The following is a 19,761-nucleotide window of genomic DNA, read 5'->3' on the forward strand; positions in this document are numbered from 1 at the left end:
GGATTGGGGGGATCTGGGTTGGGGGAGGATCTGGGTTGGGGGAGAATCTGGATTGGGGGAGGATCTGGATTGGGGGAGGATCTGGATTGGGGAGGATCTGGATTCGGGGGGGATCTGGATTGGGGGAGGATCTGGATTTGGGGGATCTGGACTGGGGGAGGATCTGGACTGGGGCTCGAATGAGCCGCCTAAGAGAGTCAAACTCTGTTTCCAATGGCTTGCTTTCTGGTCATCAATAGTTATGACTTCCCACCTTCTCTTTTAGTTCCAGACAAAAAACATAAATCATTGGAACTTAATTTTTAAAGTCTGCCAGTGTGAGATGCCGCATTCTTGTCTCTGTTTCTCTCTGTCTCTCTCTCCCCCAGAAGCACCTGGATATTCTGAGGTTGAACCTGGATGCTCTGATTCTGAGAGGACCCTGTGTCTCAGCAGAACACTGGGACTCTTGCCATAGAACACTGACTCTTGCCATAGAACACTGACTCTTGCCATAGAACACTTGAAATTATTTCAAGACATCTGGCCCCTACCTCTCATCCTGCAGAAGGAAGAACACAGTCAACAAAACATGCCATTAGGAGGAGTTGGTGGCCACTCAAAGTAACTTTCTTGGGCAGGAAAACTCATGTTAGTGAAACCAGTTGCCTTAGCAACTAAAATAAGCAAAAATTAATGAAGACCAGCTTACTCAGAGCCCAGGAGGAAAATACATGTTTTTGTAATAAATATTTACAATAAATATTAAGAATATATGTCACCTTCTCGCCCTTCCCTTTCCTATACCATCCCCTGAGCAAACTTGAGTCAGGCTCCTCTGAACATTCTTCCCAACGAGGTCTGCACTTTTGGACTTTGGTGCCTGTTTTTGCAATGACCAATGTTAGCAAGGATCCTGCTCAATGTATTTTGCCAGAAACCCCCATCCTCAATGATCTGATCACCCTGATATCTGCTCGGGTTCCACCACCCCCCAGGTTGGGTTAGCCTAAATCGCCCCTTATTTCTGACATTTCCTTTTAGTAATTTTCCATCCACGGACACTCACCTATTCCTTGGCTATAAATCCCCTTTTCTTGTTGCATTCAGAGTTGAGCTTAAACTCTCGCCCTTTCTGTAAAACCCTACTGTAGCAGTCTCCTGGGTACAGCCCTACCATTTTTTGAACAAGTATTATAAACAACTTTTTCTTGAATGCCTCTTTTCCCCAAATTCTAAGAACAACAGGAGATGTGCTTTGCAGAGGTGCCTGAAACGTGGCAAGTCAGATAAGTTCTTCTTCTCAGTAAAGCACTTCTAAGAAAAACCCAATTAGTACCAGAATAACAATTAGCACTGAGCCAATGATTAGACATATGGTGACACAGAAGACATATATCTGAAGAGGCAGGTTAAGGAAAGACTCTTTTATTTATTTTTAAAAAATTATTTATTTATTCATTTTAGAGGGAGGGAGAGAGAGAGAGAGAGAGAGAGAGAGAGAGAGAGAGAGACGGGGGGAGGAGCAGGAAGCTTCAACTCCCATATGTGCCTTGACCGGGCCAGCCCAGGGTTTCGAACCGGTGACCTCAGCATTCCAGGTTGACGCTTTATCCACTGCGCCACCACAGGTCAGGCCGGAAAGACTCTTTTAAATTAAACTGCTGCTATATGGAGATGACAGACCATGTTGAACAAAGTCACTAAAAAGAAAAGAGTCACCAATGACTTCCACGAACATTCCCTCTGATATATGCATTCCCCACTTAAATAATTCAGGTTTTAAAAATGCTTTTCTTTACACTAGCAACGTCATACGTCATTCCCTTCCCACTTTTGTTTTTTGTTTTTTAAATAATTTATATTTAAGCCTGAAAGATTCACAGTTCCTACTGGCTCTGGGGGTGAATTCTGGCTCTATTCCTTTTTACTGTGTCTGAAAAAAGTGCCAAAATAACTAAAACATGCACACAAGGACCGCTGCTAGCTTCTAGAGAATTCTGCAGTGAGTGCAGAGTTGGCTTCAGAAACTTGCAGTCCCAAAGATGTAGCATTGAATGATTCTACAAGGGGGTGGTGGTGAGGGGAGGCGGGTTGGAGAGGGTGGCTACGTCAGTTGGGTCATCACGAACAGACACCAAAGAGACTTGGAAGTGTAAGAGATTCGTTCTGTGAGAAAGAAAGGGGAGAGGAAACAGGAGCAGGAGAGATAGCCATCAAATATGAGGCAGGACGGACACCAGAGGAAGGAGAACAGGTAAGAAGTAGGGCTGAGTAGGAAGGATCTCTGGCTACAGGCATCTCTGCCAGGTGGATATGTGTCACAGAGCAAGGCCCACTCACCAGAGGAGCCCTATGGGGGGCAGGAAAGGACCCGCTCCAGCATCTCTGCCGTGGTTCTCATTGGCTGGGGACCTCGGCCCAAACATTACAGGGGTGCTGGAGACGCCACAGCTGGAGGCTGTCCGCTGGCCACACTCCAGTGGCAGACTGCTCTAGGAAGATTCAACTAGTGGCACAACTCCACGGCTGCAACAGATGGGATCTCTCATTAACTCTTCTCCAGATCCCAAATAAGGACTTCCAGTTCCAGTTCTTTGGGGTCCTTAAAGTTTCTTGCAAATTAGGAACCATTTGAATAAAAAAATTGAGTCTGAGATCCATAACTAAGGACTTGCTGGCTCGTTGTCTCTACTGAGTGATGCATGAAGCATGAATTCCTTGCTAGGGATAGATAACACAGTACATAAAAACAGTCTCCACTCTCCTGGCTTTTATTCTGGGGGTGAGGGATTGACAAGGAACAAAAAACAGGTAATATATCAGGAACTGATAAGTATGAAAATAAATTTTTAAAACGGTAAAGGGAATGTGTGAATGGATATGTGAACACACAATTTGTGTGTATGTGTGTGTGTGTGTGTGTGTGTGTGTGTGTGTGACAGAGACAGAGAGGTACAGATAGGAACAGACAGGCAGGAAGGGAGAGAGAGATGAAAAGCATCAATTCTTTGCTGCGGCTCCTTAAGTCTCCTTAGTTGTTCATTGATTGCTTTCTCATATGTGCCTTGACCGGGGAGCTACAGCACAGCAAATAACCTCTTGCTCAAGCCAGTGACCTTGGGCTCAAGCCAGCGACCATGGTATCATGTCTATGATTCCATGTTCAAGCCAGCAACCCCGCGCTCAAGCTGGTGAGCCTACGCTCAAGCCTGTGACCTTGGGGCTTTGAACCTGGGTTCTCTGCATACCAGTCCGATGCTGTATACACTGTGTCACTATGGTCATGAAGGCTTCTTAGATGATGTGACTTTGAGCAGAACTGGAATGAAATGAGGAAGTGAACCATGTGAGGAAAAGCAGTCCTGAGAGGAAACTGCATATGCAAAGGCCCTAAGGTTGGAGTGTGTCTGGTATTTTCAGGGAACACTGATGGGAAAGTGAAGTGAAAGGTCACATACGGAACTTGTAAGGGGGACAGATGAACTTGGAAATTAGTTGCAAAGAGGTAGAAAGCCTATGAAGGTTTAAACAAAGAGAGGGATATACTCAAACTTATATTCTAAAAAAAAATCCACCTTACTGATTCCTCAAAATGCCTTGAAAATTATCACCCCAATTTTTCAGAGTAGGACTCAGTGGCTTAATGTTTAGTAAGTTTGAGATGTCATGATCCTGTCTTTTGAGTAGCAAAGCCAAAACTGAATCTATTTTGACTTCACCCTAACACCATGCCCTTAACCAGCTATGTGTATTTCAAACTCTTCCAGAAAAAGCTCTCTGGAAAAGATTTTACTCAAAGTACCTCTTAGCACAGAAACCATTTCTTTATTTGCAAACAATATCCTGGCAACTTGGCTTTGGAGAGCAAAAACTAGGCTTCTCTTTGCATCTCCCAAAGTTAAGAGAGCACCTGCTCCTTTAGGTACTGGGAAGAAGAAGGTCCACAGTAGAAGAACAGCCTCAGGGGATGTCTTTGGTAGGAACAGCATGTCATCCTCCATACCTGGGAAGCTATACAGGCTCAGCCCATACACTTTATTCCGTGTCTTGAACAAGGCATCATTGCAGAGCAATTTCTTACCATTTATGGCTTTAAGAGCAAGTAGTTTAAAAACCATGTGTTTCCAATTAATTCTTCAGAATCAATATTAAGTATTTAAAAGAAAAGCTTCCCTGCTAAGGATATTTTATGTCTATTTCCACTGACTGAAAGAAAGTGTTACATTCCTTTTATATAGTTTTTATTGAATGATTGATTTTTTCTGAAGTGGGGGCAGACAGGGACAGACAGGCTAGAAGGGAAAGAGATGAGAAGCATCAATTCTTTGCTGTGGCATTTTAGTTGTTCATTGACTGCTTTCTCATATGTGCCTTGACTGGGGGGCTACAGCACACAGAGTGACCATGGACTTAGGCCAGCGACCTTGGGCTCAGGCCAGTGACCTTGGGCTTCAAGCCAGCAACCTTTGAGCTCAAGCCAACGACCATGGGGTCATGTCTACGACCTCACACTCAAGCTAAGGACCCTGTGCTCAAGCTGGTGAGATGGTGCTCAAGCCAGTGATCTTGGGGTTCCAAACCTGGGTCCTCAGCATCTCAGGCTGACACTCTATCCACTGTGCCCCTGCCTGTTCAGGATGACTAATTAATCTTTAAAGAGAGAAAGAGGAAGGGGAGGAGAGAGAGAGAGAAACATCGATTTGTTGTTCCTTTTATTTATGTGTTCAGTGGTTGATTCTTGTATGTGCCCTGAAAAGGGATTGAACCTACAATCTTGGTGTGTCAGGAGGATGCTCTAACCAATTGAGCTACTCAGCCGGGGCAGTCTTTTCTGTTTGTTTTTTTGTTTTGTTTTGTTTTGTTTTTTGAATAAAGGCCGAAAAGTCCCAGTTAATACCTTTCTATCCTTAAAGGCTGATTTGTATTGATCATAAAGGAGAGGTATTAGTGTTCTTGGGACATTTATTTTCTCTTAGGGGAAAACAGGTTTTTTCTGATTTACTTATTTCACTCCGTGCACAGAGGGTTCTTAACACAAGCATTGCTGAGCCCACAGCCAGAGTTCTGGTTCAGCAGGTTTGGGGTGGGGCCTGATGACTGCATTTCTAGCAAGTTCTCAAGTGCTGCTAACAGTGTGGGGTCAGGGACCACACTCTGAGAACCACTGCAGGCTAGCTAGGATGAACTCTTTCTGCTCAGCTAGGCATTCTACCATTTCAAGCCCTGGTTTTGCAATCTGAAAAAATAAGACTAAAACGACCTACCTAACAAGAGTTGTTACAAGGCTTTAAAGAAACAGCATTTATATAGTATTTACTTGTCAGACCAATTGTACAGTACCCAGCTTTAGGGTGGCAGGTATTTCTGCTGTAAGCACTACAAAGCACCCTCTCTAAAAACAACCGGAACCGTTAACAATGAAAATATCTCCTCATCATTTTTAGGAACAGGGAATTCACTCCTATTAAGTTGAGTTTAAAGAAATGCAGTCTTGCCCTGGCCGGTTGGCTCAGCGGTAGAGCGTCGGCCTAGCGTGCGGAGGACCCGGGTTCGATTCCCGGCCAGGGCACACAGGAGAAGCGCCCATTTGCTTCTCCACCCCTCCGCCGTGCTTTCCCTCTCTGTCTCTCTCTTCCCCTCCCGCAGCCAAGGCTCCATTGGAGCAAAGATGGCCCGGGCGCTGGGGATGGCTCTGTGGCCTCTGCCCCAGGCGCTAGAGTGGCTCTGGTCGCAACATGGCGACGCCCAGGATGGGCAGAGCATCGCCCCCTGGTGGGCAGAGCGTCGCCCCTGGTGGGCGTGCCGGGTGGATCCCGGTCGGGCGCATGCGGGAGTCTGTCTGACTGTCTCTCCCTGTTTCTAGCTTCAGAAAAAAGAAAAAAAAAAAAAAAAAGAAAAAAAAAAGAAATGCAGTCTTATTACTCAAGAAGGGGCGGCAAAATGATTCACTTAAAAATGTGCTGTAATACTGCATTCAACTGTTCGTTTGTTCACGCTTGAATAAACTCTGTTAATTCAACGGCTAGACCACATGCATCAGTGGAGTGCATTCCTGAAAGAAATGTGCAAACAGAATGAAGCCAGGATGTCCTCTGGGCCTCTTCACCATCAGCCTGAGACCCGCAACATTGCACCCAGCAACCCTAGTTAAAAGGACGCCCTGGCCACGCACTCCTGTGCACCTGCAGCCACAGACACGGCGCGAAGGAGCTGATATTGGGCATTTCCCTGTTCACACGTCAGGTTGAAAGGAAACAGTAAGAAACTAGCACTGTCATTTTAGCCACTGAGTTGTAGCTCAGTTTTTTAGCATAGTACAGTAAGTAATATTACAGAGAGCTAGGCTGCTCCTTAGCTAGTTCCTTAGATTTTAAGTTTACTAACTCAATCTCTACACACTTTCTTTCTATTGCGTGTAGTTTTGTTTGGCTCCCTCAAGCCAACCCAGATTTCTGTTTCTAGGATGCGTCTCAGGTCTCACCATGAATAAGCAGTCCTTCCTGTACCCTTGGATAGCATCCGTCTCGGTGTAAGAGTTTTCCACGAGATGGATTCAGACACTATTTCATGGGTGAAATGCTTCCATTCCTCTAAAAAATAGAGCTATCTCCTACCCTTGTGAAGAAACGAAGAAAGGCCAATTCAGAGAAACTTCAGAGTGGGAAAAATATATAAAGATGAGAAGATAAGCAAAAATAAACAGACAAAAAGTGGACCATCTTAGAAAAGAAAGACAAGAACGATCACTTATGCAGCAAAAGCTGATACAATTCTAAAGTAAATGGGGGGGGGGAGGATGACTAAACTAAAAATAAAATAATACATTCATAAGAGAAAACAATGAACTAAAAACAATTACCTAAAAATGAAAGTATTATCCTCATCACCATCAATACCAATTTGTTACCCATTTTTAAAAATAACATTATTTGTCTTCTAAGCTAGTTGTGTGCAAACAAAATCAAACTGGCCCCTGGTTTTGAAAATAAAACTTTATTGGAACAGTCTATTCATTCATTTATGGATTATCTATGTTCTATGATTGACTTTGTGCTAAAATGATAAAGTTGAGTAGTTGAGAAAGAGACTCTGTGGGTCACAGAGCCTAAAGTATTTAATATCTGGTCTTCTGCAGAAAAAGTATGATGACCCCTGCTCTAAGTCTTTCCAACATCAGATGATCAATGACATAAAAATGCCTATGACAACCGTGGTTGATTGCAAAGAGGGCTACAACCCTCCATTCCTACTTGTATCTACACTCTCAATGTGACTTTGCATCTCCCCCCATTAAGAAATGAAGTGTATGTCCCTATTCCTGAGTCTGGGCTGGCCTTGTGACTAGCATGCTTTAACCTGGAGAAGGCAGCAGGAAGTTGGGTGTGCCTAACGGGATTGAGCCCCGCCTGCTCGCAGGAAGATGACAGAGCAGCTGGGGTGGAGATGGGACCTTCCCGCCAGGCTGTCCTAAATCAGCCTCTAGTTGGCCCCGCAAACTTGAGTGTGCTCTAGGAATCTATGTAGTAGAACCCAGGCTATCCTGAACCTCTGATAATCAACCTCTCACTCCGACTGAAGGCAGAGAAGGAAAATTGGGAGAAATGAAAAGCCATTTAGTGGCAGAAACTTTAGGAGTCTATTATTAGTGCTAAGAGTTGAATAATAACAGCTTTTTAAGGTTTCCAACAGTGTTCATTTAGGGGACTGGCTGAGCACTTTACAGAACAAATGAGGTCTCAGCCATGGTGGAACCCTTGCTGTGAAGACACATTCACACACACTGAGTGTCTCCTACACTCTTACAAGGAGCCTCTGGCACAGGCATATTGTCCCCATTGGAGGTGAAAGAGACTCTATCTCAGACAAGAGAAAGGACTAGATCAAGGTCGTAATTCATAAATCTCAGCTCAAGACTCAAACCATAGTCTTTTGTCTTCAGGTCAACTTACTTTCTGAAACTTGCCAAATGATACAGAACTTTCCTTAAATCCCAAAAGCTCAGATGACAATGGGCTCTAAGCTTCAGCGGCTGGAGAGTATTGATACCATCACCAGCATCGTTGTTTTAAAGGCTGGTCGGAGAAAGAAACAGGCCTGAGTGTTTTTGCACAAACTTGGTTTGGTGCTAGCTCTTGCAACTTGGTGTTGTTTCTGTGTTCAGGGCACTAAGTGCCCAGGTACCTTGTCACAGCTTTTTTAATATGTGAGGAAGAGTCACAGGGCTATGGTGACAAGAAAGGTAATTGAAGGCAGACAGGTGAGAAATCATATGATCCTTAGGTGAAAAAATACTGTTCAGACCCACCCACTTTAAAATCTGCTTTTTTCTAGCACAGAGATGTTAAGAAATTGTCTATGAAGAAATAGCCATCAAGAGGAAGGAATATGACTCCAGCTCACCCTCCTTAAATCCTTAGTGTCTCCAGCCACACTCTTGTGTTCCCTGCATGCACAGCCCACACCCCCAGAAACTGCTCTCCACACAGCTACGAATGTAACTACCTCCAAATGTAAATCAGATCTGTCAGCCCCTGCTGAAAAACAATCAGAAAGAAAAATCCAAACTCCTTGTTCTGGTTCAACACCACTGGTTCTCACACTTGAGTGTGCAGTTGGCGTTCTTTGAAGGGCTTATTGACAGAGATTGCTGGGTCCACCCCCAGAGTTTCCGATTCATCCATGAGAATTTGCATTTCTAAGAAGGTTTCAAGTGATGCTGGTTTGGGGAACACACTTGGAAACTGCTTGCTGCTCTACGTGGCGAGGCGTCTGCCTACTTCTCAGACTCCTGTTCTTAACCTGCGCCCACACAGGATGCCCGCTCCAACCAGGCTGCCCTGGGAGTGGAGGACAGAGAAAGGAGGAAAAGGCATCTATTTGCTCATCCTTTTGGATAGTTTGATGTAATTTGAAATTATATTATTTTTGGTAGTTTTACACTTTAAATAGCAGACACAAGCCTCTATTTCATGCACCACCCACGATATCAACATTACCTCCCACTAAGAATATTAACCCTCTGGTCTTTTCTTCAGGTCCTCTAGCCCCTCATATTTTCTAACATCTGTCTGTACCCCCTTTTTTCCCCCAGAAAGTTAATAATTCTTCATTTGATTTTGTCAAGAATAATTAAATGTTTTTCCTACCTTGAGGATGATTCTAAAAGCTGAGAGGCAAATATTATCATTATGATGACTATGTAAGTATCCTTCACCGTAAATACAAGCAATATGCTACCATTTTACCTTCTACTTTCTGAGCCCGATACCCTGACCCTGTAGGAACAACTCAGTTTCAATTATCCAAAACTTGGGAACCAGATAAGAAGTTGGTTATAGATTCTTTCAACGTTATACAAGAGCACTATCTAGAAACCAGCCCCAGAATGACTTCTTTGTGTTTTCTTTTCTTTTTCTATTTTCTTTAAATGTGGCATGAATTCATCCTGCAGTATTGATAAATAGGAGTCCAGTGTCCTCCTCTATAATCACTATGGATGATATCCTAGGTGGATCATTCCTGGAACATATTTGCTGATGTTCTGCTTTCACTTTCCACACCTCAGGTGAAGCACTCTACCAACAGTGTTGGCAGGGCTGCCATGTCTGCATTTGTAGGTAAGAGAAAATACACTTAGTTTTAAGATACATGTACACAAAGAAACCTAAGGAGCACTTTATCTTGGAGTGTGGAGTAGATGGTGATGAGGTCACTGAGCTTCGTAATGAGATTCAAGACTTGGTAAGCACTCACCAGAGAAATGACTTTGGGCAAGCTATTGAACTACTGTATAATAGTAGCTACCGCTTGGTGAGTTCCTAAGCATATATGCATGTACACTCTGATTTTCTCTAATCGGTACAATAAGCTTTCAGAGTAGCTGTTACAACTTTTGTTTTGCAGTAAAAGAATGACTTACTTTTATAGAAGATTGTACCTTTGTTTAACTTACTATTGACTATTGTTTCGGGCATGGGTTCTTTGAAGTTAGGTAGATGAGTAGCAGCTGTTTTTTGTTTTATAGAGATGCATCTGATTGTGTCTGGTAGAAAGAACAGCCAGAGAGGTTATGGTATTTTTGCCCATAGAGCAGTACCAGTAACCAGTTCTGTAGCTACTCGATCCTTAATTCAGCTCTTCTCTCCTGACTGCATTAAAACCCTCTTCCTCTAACATGTTTAGAACTAACTTTATCATCATGCTGGTGTCCTCAGTGAGGAGTTAAATACATCTTTAAGTCAAAATACTTTTTCTCTGAGGGTTGTGTTGTCAGTTTTTTGGAAATTATATTTGAAACATTTCTCGCTTCACTGCTGAGCCGCCTGGGATATGTAGGCTGCCCGGGCCTTCTGGACTTTTACTTCATGGCCCAACCTTGGACTTCAGAGCCACCTGGGAAATTCAGCCCAGCCTCTGGGCCTGACTGTAGGTTTGTGCTCTTCCTGCACAGTGATGTTCCTCTGGATTTGAGAATTGCCATCCTTGTTTCTGGTTTCCTGGAAACATTTGCATACACCAACTGGCTCCATTTGTGTGCACACGGGGGAGGAAGTAGGCTGGGAGAGGGTGGTGGCAGGTGGGAGGGGCGAAAGCAAGGATTTACCAGAAAAAGGCAGACCATATGGGCAGCTTGCCTCAGATGCATACAGTCCCATGGGTGAGAAAAAGCGGTGGCCCAAGTTGGGATCTGTGGTGTGGGGATGGCGGGGCCAGTGCTGGCCGAGATGAGTCACCCATAAAACATTTACTCCCCTGGTCTTGCTGATGACTTTGTTGGTTCCAACAAAGTGAACTGAAAGTTGTTAATTTTTGTTGGAGAAGGGGGACGGTATTAAAAAATATGGTTGTACACTAGTTTGAGCTGATGGTCTAGAACTGTGCTGTCCAAGATGATGGGCACCAGCCACATGTAGCTATATAAGTTTTAATTAAAATTAAACCAAAATAAGAACTCAGTGCCTCAGTCCTGCCAGCCACATTGAAGGGCTGAATAACCACACGGAGTAATGGGCAGCACAGAGGCAGACCATGTCCATCACTGCTCTGTGTTATGGGGATCACTTTTCTTTAGGAGAGCAGCATCCGTTTTGTTGTTGTTGTTTTTTATTTTTTTATTTTCTTTTTTATTTTTCTGAAGCTGGAAACGGGGAGAGACAGTCAGACAGACTCCAGCATGCGCCCGACTGGGATCCACCCAGCACGCCCACCAGGGGCGACGCTCTGCCCACCAGGGGGCGATGCTCTGCCCCTCCGGGGCGTCGCTCTGCCGCGACCAGAGCCACTCTAGCGCCTGGGGCAGAGGCCAAGGTGCCATCCCCAGCGCCCGGGCCATCTTTGCTCCAATGGAGCCTTGGCTGCAGGAGGGGAAGAGAGAGACAGAGAGGAATGAGGGGGGGGGTGGAGAAGCAAATGGGCGCCTCCCCTATGTGCCCTGGCCGGGAATCGAACCTGGGTCCCCCGCACGCCAGGCTGACGCTCTACCGCTGAGCCAACCAGCCAGGGCCAGTTGTTGTTTTTTAAGAGAGAGAGAGAGAGCACGTGAGTGCATGAGCAAAAGAGAAAAAGAGAAAGGGAAAGAGATGAGGAGCATCAACTCATAGTTGCATCACTTTAGTTACTCATTGATTGCTTTTCATACGTGCCTTGACTGGGGGTGCTCCAGCCAAGCCAGTGACCTCTTGCTCAAGCCAGTGACCTTAGGCTTCAAGTCATCAACTTTAGGCTTCAAGCCAGTGACTTTTGGGCTCAGGCCAGCAACCCTGAGCTCAAGCCAGTGACCACAGGGTTTTGAACCTGGGATCTCAGTGTCCTAGGTTGACACTCTTTTGAAATTGTTTGTTTTAACTACATACTTTGCTCTTCAAGATTATGCAAAAGGGAAGGAGGTCTCAGGAGTTTGGAAAGGAGAATTTGAGGTGAAAAAGGAGCCAAACTGCTCAGGATAACAAGGGACTAAAATTTTCCATTTTTCCTTTTTGGCTTGAAAAGGAGAATTTAAAAAAAAAAAAATTTGAGAAGAGGCATATGGACAAGAGGAAAAGGGTAAATTGGAAAAAGACTATAGGGGAGAGGTTAAAAATGAAAAGAAAGAAGAAAATTCATATTCATTTTGGTGGGAGGTGGGGCAAAAGACATCAGACAAGGAGACATCCTGGCACGGCTGACATTTTCAGCATGATCTCAGATATTTCATCTAAATGTGTCCTGGTGTGTGCAGCAGTTCTCTGTCACCACCCAATCCTTAGTAAAAGTCTATTTCACACAATGTCCCTGTCCTGGGACTTGATGACATAATGCGTTAGGAAGAGAAATAAACTAGAATTGGGAGCAGAGGGTAAGAAGGCACTGGAGATATGACTAATCACCAAGAGAGTGCAAGCACCTAGGAATTCCAGGAAAGACCGGGAGGGCCCTGAGCAGCCAGGGGACAGGGTCTTTAGCCCTACCCTGCCTTTTAAATATATTATTTATTGATTTTAGAGAGAACAGAGAAAGAGAGACAGAAGGGAGGAGGAGTGAGAAGCATCAACTCATAGTTATTTCTTGTCTATGCCCTGACCAGGCAAGCTCAAGGTTTGAACCAGTGACCTCAACATTCTAGCTTGACATTTTATCCATTCTGCCACCACAGGTCAGGCTTCAGCCCTTTTAATATGGACATGAAAGGAAAGTCTAGACCAGCTGAGTTAGAGACATTTGGGTAGCATGTGTTTTAAGAAGCACTGCTGTTTCTGTCTTCTGCAATAGAAAAATCTCTATTTAAATGATTTCATAACAAGCATCGCTTAGGAACAAAATATATTTTGCATTTAAGTAACTTCTGAATCTAGTAATGTCAGGTTAAAAATACAGATTTAGAAGAGGCAGGGGAATACGATCAGAGGCTACATGCAGATTATGTTCTGCAGTTTCTGAAATTTTGGGCTACTTCAAAAAAATCCCTCAGTAAATGCAGAAGTGATAAAATAATCCTTAAATGCAGGTGCATCGATTACACTTATTGGCAAGATGATACATAATTTTAAACCTGTGGTTAGTAAACATATAAATATTTTTTTCCTGACCTAGAGTGCTCATCCACGTCTCTGCCTTCTTTAAATCCATCAGCGGGACCTAATTTAATGTTTCACTGATTCTTTAGGCCGTTACGATAGTTGTCATATGGTGTTAAGGGCCTTCATGACCCTTCACTGGTGGTCCCTTTGCTATGCCCCCTTAGGGAGGGTCAGGTTGTGTTCTGTCTAATTCGTGTTCTTCCCACTTGCTGTCAGCTGTTATTTCTCACTGTTGTTCACGTACAAATCATAGAAGCAACCCTTTTCTGCTTATCTATTGTTGCCTTGTATCTTAATGACCATGGAGTCAAAGAACTGAATGTTAGAGCACTGGGAAATAAAAATAAAAACTGGCTGCCATCCACTTGAAAGACGATTTGGCTTTCTGGTTTGATGTGTTGTTATAAAGAGATGTATTTACTTTATCAAGTTCAATTTTATTTTTAAATCCTAGTAAATAGCACTTAAGAAAGTTGAAAGATTAGATAGAGATGTATTTAATACTTCTTCATAATTTCTCTCCTCCTGGTTTTACCTCATTTTCAGAGGAAGTTATCAAAAAAGAAAAAAAGGCCCTGGCCGGTTGGCTCAGTGGTAGAGAGTTGGCCTGGCGTGTGGGGGTCCCGGGTTCGATTCCCGGCCAGGGCACACAGGAGAAGCGCCCAGCTGCTTCTCCATCCCTCCCCCTCTCCTTCCTCTCTGTCTCTCTCTTTCCCTCCAGCAGCCAAGGCTCCACTGGAGCAAAGTTTGCCCAGGCGCTGAGGATGGCTCTGTGGCCTCTGCCTTAGGCGCTAGAATGGCTCTGATTGCGGCAGAGCGACGCCCCGGATGGGCAGAGCATCAACCCCTGGTGGGCATGCCGGGTGGATCCCAGTTGGGCGCATGCAGGAGTCTGTCTGACTGCCTCCCCGTTTCCAACCTCAGAAAAATACAAAAAAAAAAAAAAAAGCAAATGCCTTCAGAAGCACAAGTAATCAGTATTCTCTAAATGTAAGCAGGTGTTGATGATTAATAACCAAAGAAAATCATCATGAGAAATAAAAAGTGATTCCATGATGATGAACTTTTGAGTTCATCAAATCACATTTTACTTTATCAGAAAAGCACTTTTATAGGATAGTAGTAGAGATACTCAAGCAGTGATTGCATTTAATCACTTCACTTCTCTGAGTAACTGGAAGCCACATAGTATTTTTTAATTATCTTAGTTTTCCAGAACCTGGGAAACTGCCTTAGAAACCACCAATCTTTTGGGAGACTCTAGCAGATTCAGGGAGAGATTTCTCGAAACAGCTCACAAAAATGAAGTGCAATGGCCATCCTCTTGGTAACACTGGTACTCAAACTTACCAGGGACAAGATTTAGAAATGTGCCTAAGCTAATCCTTGGCCCTCTTTGCCAAGCTATGGTGACATAAAAGCAGTCAACTGCAATAAACGGTTGTGTGTATTAGGGTTGAACTATAGCAGATTGTTGATACACATAATTTTTAGTTTAAAAGATAAAAATGTCACATGGTTTACCCTAATATTTTGAATCTGTTGAAGTACAGATATTCACATGGACCCAAGGATTATCAAGTTCTCTCACCATTTCAATTATCAAGAAAATGAAGAAATAAACAACAATAGAACTAGATTGAGTTAGAATCAATTGTATATAAAATCCCTTTTGATTCTAGACCTATACAGTGAGTTTAGCAGTGGTAGGCATTCTGCTTGTCCCCAGAGAAAGATAAAATATGGTCTCTGACAACAAGAAAATCAGAGTACAGAAGGAGAGACAAAAACATTAAATAAACAAGAATGCAGTATAATATGTGCAAAGGTAGGTTAGCAGTGGCACAAAGTAGCTATCAATTCTTATTGAATGTGTCCAGGAAGATACCAAAGAAGTGTCAAATTTCCATCTGGGTTCTGAAGGATGAGTAGGAGTTCACTGGTAAAACAAGGAGGAAAAGCTTATTTCGAAAAGAGAGAGCCGCATATACAAAGCATGTAACAGAATAGTTTACTGGGAGAATTGTCACTGGATTTTTATCTCTAAAGCAGAGTATGTATAGGAAATTGGTAGAAAGTGAGGTTGTAGAAATAAGTTGAGCCAAATTATATAAAGCCTTGTATTTCATTCTGACCAATTTCTTTTATCCTACAATAGGGACTTGGGAAAGCATTTTAAGTAGAGAAAGAACAGGCTTTGAGATACATTTTCAAAAGGGTACTCTATGATCACAATGATGAAAAAAGGGGAAAAAAAGAAAAACAAATAGAAAAAAGACTAAAGGAAAACTGCCAAAGAATGAACAGTGGTTGCATTCAGGTGGTGGAATATCATTTTCTGTTTCTTCTTATAGCAGAATGCAATCAACTATTCTTTCTGAGAAGCAGTAAAGTTTCAGTCACATAAACAGCTGTCCCTCCACTTTAATTCGATAGAAGAAATAGAGGCCACATTGGGGCTCTTGCTTGCCTCTCTCCATTTTGCTTATTTAACAAAGCAACTATGGTATAAATCTAAGAGTATGATACACATTTGTGAAAAACCAAGTTAACAAGGGCTGAGTCACATCAACCCACAGACCTTATGCAAAAGCCTGGCAATTTGACCTTCTGGGAGGGTGACCACATACTTCCAATTGAGTTTGAAAGGCATATACTTTCAATTGAGTTTGAAAGGAACCAACTCTGTCTCTAAAGGCAGTCTTAACAAGTTTTACATTTCTCTTGGCCTTAGAGGCAACAGTTTCTGCACACACCCCTTTCCAATCACCTCAGATTCCATCACGAGCTAAGAAACACAAGGCATTTACAATGCTAATAAAGTTTCAACCCACCTACTTCAACTTTCTGAACAGATTGGTGGCCCTCTACGTCCCTGCTCTATAAAAACCGTGGTGCCACTTGCCACCTTGCAGGAACAATAAGTGACAGAAGCAGAGACATGCAAAGCTTAGGTCAAACTGTTCTGTATAAATGACTAGCACAATGCCCAATCACTATTACATTTATAACAAATAGAAAGTTTTATGTAGAAAGCCTGCCAAAAGCACTTCATTAAGCAAAAACTGTTACTACATGAAACCCATCTTTAAAATGAAGATAATAATAGCAATGACCTAACAAGGTTGTTGTGAGGAATTAAAGAATACACATAAAATGCTTTAGAAGGTTGTCTGGCACACAGTGAGTTCTCAATAATTTATAGTATCATTAACATTACATCTGGCGCATGCTAAGTGCTCAATAAATATAGTATCATTATCATTATTTTATCTCATAACTTGCCTCTTTCCAACTATTCCAACTTATAAATCTCAAAGATATTCTTACTTCTGTCAGACTATTTACTTAATATTGTAATTAAAATAAAATAATTAAAAATGTTTTGAGAGAAAAGATTAATAACACCTCTTTACCTCTTCATATCTGTCAAAAATTGCTCCTTCTTGCAAAAAGGAAGGGACTTCCTTCTGCCAGTTAAATTCATAAGGTTTGGCCATGATTATATTCAAGACCTGAAAATGAAAAAGATTATCTCATTAGTATATAAATTTAAAAACAAGTGAAGAACAAAGGTTAATCACTTTATATTTATGTGTTTACAAAAGCTTGTCTTCATACACAAGGAACAAGTCCATATATTGTCTTTTTTCTTTCATTTTCCCTTTATCTGACCCCTAACTTCTCTTCTCCTTGTTTCTAAACCTGGAGAAATAATATCATTAAAAATATCAGAGTTAATTATTTGTGTAGCTTTCCCTCCCTCTTCAAATCATATAAAATAATAAGACACATATCAGATGGTGTTAGATAAAAGAAAGAAACCACATACCTAAACCTATATATAGGACAGGGCTGCTGCGAAGCCAGCACTATGGGCTGGAAGGTGCTTACAGAATCAGGTGAGAGTAGCTGGGATATTTTAATCATCCTTAGTCCTCTCTTGAGTCCTCTGTCAACTCCTCCTCAGAAGAGTGACACAGAATGCTTGCTTTCTAGCAAAGACTGAGATTAGACTTAGAAAGAGAGCCCGGAAATTGTTCAGGGTGGCTGTTTGTACCTAGGAAAAGCTGGGTGTTCTTTCTATCCACCTTCCCTAGCTTCATGCACTGTGGTGCACCTTCAATAGCTGTAAGCTGACCACTTTAATGACAAAGAATCGCCAAGCACTTAAGCAATGCCAAGAACACAGGGGATACACATCAAACACAGTAAGTAAAAGAACTTAAACCCAATGAAACAGATTTAACAAGACAAATAGCTTTGGCTTAAGGATGGCTGATATCCTCAGAGGAAGGAGAAAGGGCATTCTATTTCCAAAACATAATTAACTACAGATTCCAGAAATTTTCAAAAAAGATTGTTGAAATCAAACTGTTAATGTAAGCAGGTAGCTAGCTAGGAATGGGGTCAGAGAGCAAAGGGAGTTGGGTATTATATTTTATGAAACTTGGAAAGTCTGCTTCAATTTGGACAGCCTGCTTCAGTAAGAAACTTCAGCATTCCATTTAGCTTAATTTGCTAAAAGGTTATAACACTCATAGGCTAATTAGCCCATTGTGTCCTCAGAGTCTATTTTGCCTCACTCAGTTCACCTAAGGTTTGGGAGAAATCTCTCCCAGGCATTGCTGGGGAAGGGGAGGTGATTCTGGGCTTCCACTTCAAGGCATGCCCAATGGAAGCCAGAATGGAAACCAGAATGGCAGCCATAGACGCTTGAAAGTCTAGCCCACAAGAAGGATCTGAGTGGTTAGTGGAAGGAACCAACACAAGCCTGCAAAATTTTAAAGAAACTGATTGATTGGAAATTTTAAAGAAACTGATTAAAGGAAAACTAGTCCTTTCCAGTCTAACAATACCAACAGAGGCCGAGCAGAGGTCTGACCCTTTTTTTACTGTTTTGCTCTTTTTCGATCTTCTTTCTACCTTTCTGCTTGGGAACGCACTACCTATTTGCAACCATACTGAGTGGGCTGCCAGCCTCCCTGTCTCCCAAGTGCAGGTTTTAAGCAGCACCCGGACTGGACTGCGCTTTGATGCGGGCTATACCAGGGAGCAGCATCTATGAACTTTGTGGTGTTTTTTTTTTTAAATCTTATTTTTATTAATTTTAATGCAGTGACATTGATAAATCAGGGTACATATGTTCCGAGAAAACATCTCCAGATTATTTTGACATTTGATTATGCTGCATACCCCTCACCCAAAATCAAATCATCCTCCGTCACCTTCTATCTGGTTTTCTTTGTGCCCCTCCCCTCCCCCCACCCCTCCCTCTCCTTCCTCGCCCCCTCCCCACCCCTCCACCCCACTCCCTGTTACCATCACATTCTTGTCCATGTCTCTGAGTCTCATTTTTATGTCCCATCTATGCATGGGTTCATATAGTTCTTAGTTTTTTCTGATTTACTTATTTCACTCCGTATAAAGTTATCAAGGTCCATCCATGTTTTGGTTTTTATATTGGGTTTAATGGAGATAAGACTGGACTTTATTCTTGGCAGGACAGATGCAGAAGAGTCACCTTTTATTTCATTCCTGAATAAATCTTGCTACAACAGCCTAGGTTTCACCAAATATGGGTTTTATAAAGTGCTTTTTAGTTGACACTGTACAAGAACCCCACCACCACTTGCATCTAAACCGGAATCAAAACTTTTAATAAAACTGTAAAGATTTTTTTTTTGTATTTCTCTGAAGCTGGAAATGGGGAGGCAGTCAAACAGACTCCTGCATGCATCCGACCGGGATCCACCCGGCACGCCCACCAGAGGGCGATGCTCTGCCCATCCGGGGCGTCACTCTGTTGTGATCAGAACCACTCTAGCGCCTGAGGAAGAGGCCATGGAGCCATCCCCAGCACCCGGGCCATCTTTGCTCCAATGGAGCCTTGGCTGCGAGAGGGGAAGAGAGAGACAGAGAGGAAAGCACGGCGGAGGGGTGGAGAAGCAGATGGGCACTTCTCCTGTGTGCCCTGGCCTGGAATCAAACCCGGAACTTCCGCACGCCAGGCCAATGCTCTACCACTGAGCCAACCAGCCAGGGCCAAGATTTTTTAAATAAAAAACATTTAGTAAAATGTAGTAAATTTGAAAGAATTATAAAGTATATTAAAATATGAATAAAAAGGACTGGATGTAGTCAAGCCAAGGAATTCTCAAAGAATGTAGAACAAACTGAAACAGAAAGTATGACTGAAAAATGGTGAAATGGAAAATGGACACAGAAGGTTTAATGACTATATATTTATACACCTATGTCCCTCTTTGTCCCCCAGCTACGGCATCCACATTTAACAGTCTCAAAATCTAATTATGATTGGGCCATAGAGGAAATCTCAGCATTTTTCTAAAGGCAGAAATTACGATCACCGTCTTATTGACCAAAACCAGGCCAACTTTTAAATTAAGGACAGAAAGTACACAAAATCTGTACACACACAAAAAAAAAACCACATAAATTTGTAGTTCTAAGTAATTCTTGAGTTAACAAACCAGCCAAAGCAGCAATTATAAACTTTTTAGAAAAAAATAATAGAACATTAAACATGAAAACCTGGATATGTAACTTGCAGCAATATACAGTAAAAGAATAACAGCAAAAATTGTTTTCTGAATATTTATGTATAAAATTTGGCAAGTGTTGGGAAAAAGAAGATGGAGAGAGATGGGGAGGAGGATGATGATGAGGAAGCATAAACGCAACAGTTACAATGAAAACTGGG

The 19,761-nt window shown here is 42.5% G+C and overlaps 1 protein-coding gene across 10 annotated transcripts in view; it reads right to left on the reverse strand.

The window, feature by feature from the left end:
* PLCB4 (phospholipase C beta 4) overlaps positions 1-19,761 on the reverse strand; it is a 385,287-nt gene that overhangs the window by 116,798 nt on the left and 248,728 nt on the right. For all 10 annotated transcript variants that reach the window (XM_066387163.1, XM_066387166.1, XM_066387161.1 and 7 more), the window contains one exon: positions 16,454-16,552. In XM_066387163.1, coding sequence (XP_066243260.1) covers positions 16,454-16,537 — 84 coding nt within the window. In that variant the 5' untranslated portion in view covers positions 16,538-16,552. The remainder of the gene's footprint in view (positions 1-16,453; positions 16,553-19,761) is intronic.

The sequence above is a fragment of the Saccopteryx leptura genome, chromosome 5 (assembly GCF_036850995.1).
Source record: "Saccopteryx leptura isolate mSacLep1 chromosome 5, mSacLep1_pri_phased_curated, whole genome shotgun sequence".
Classification (NCBI taxonomy): Eukaryota; Metazoa; Chordata; class Mammalia; order Chiroptera; family Emballonuridae; genus Saccopteryx; species Saccopteryx leptura.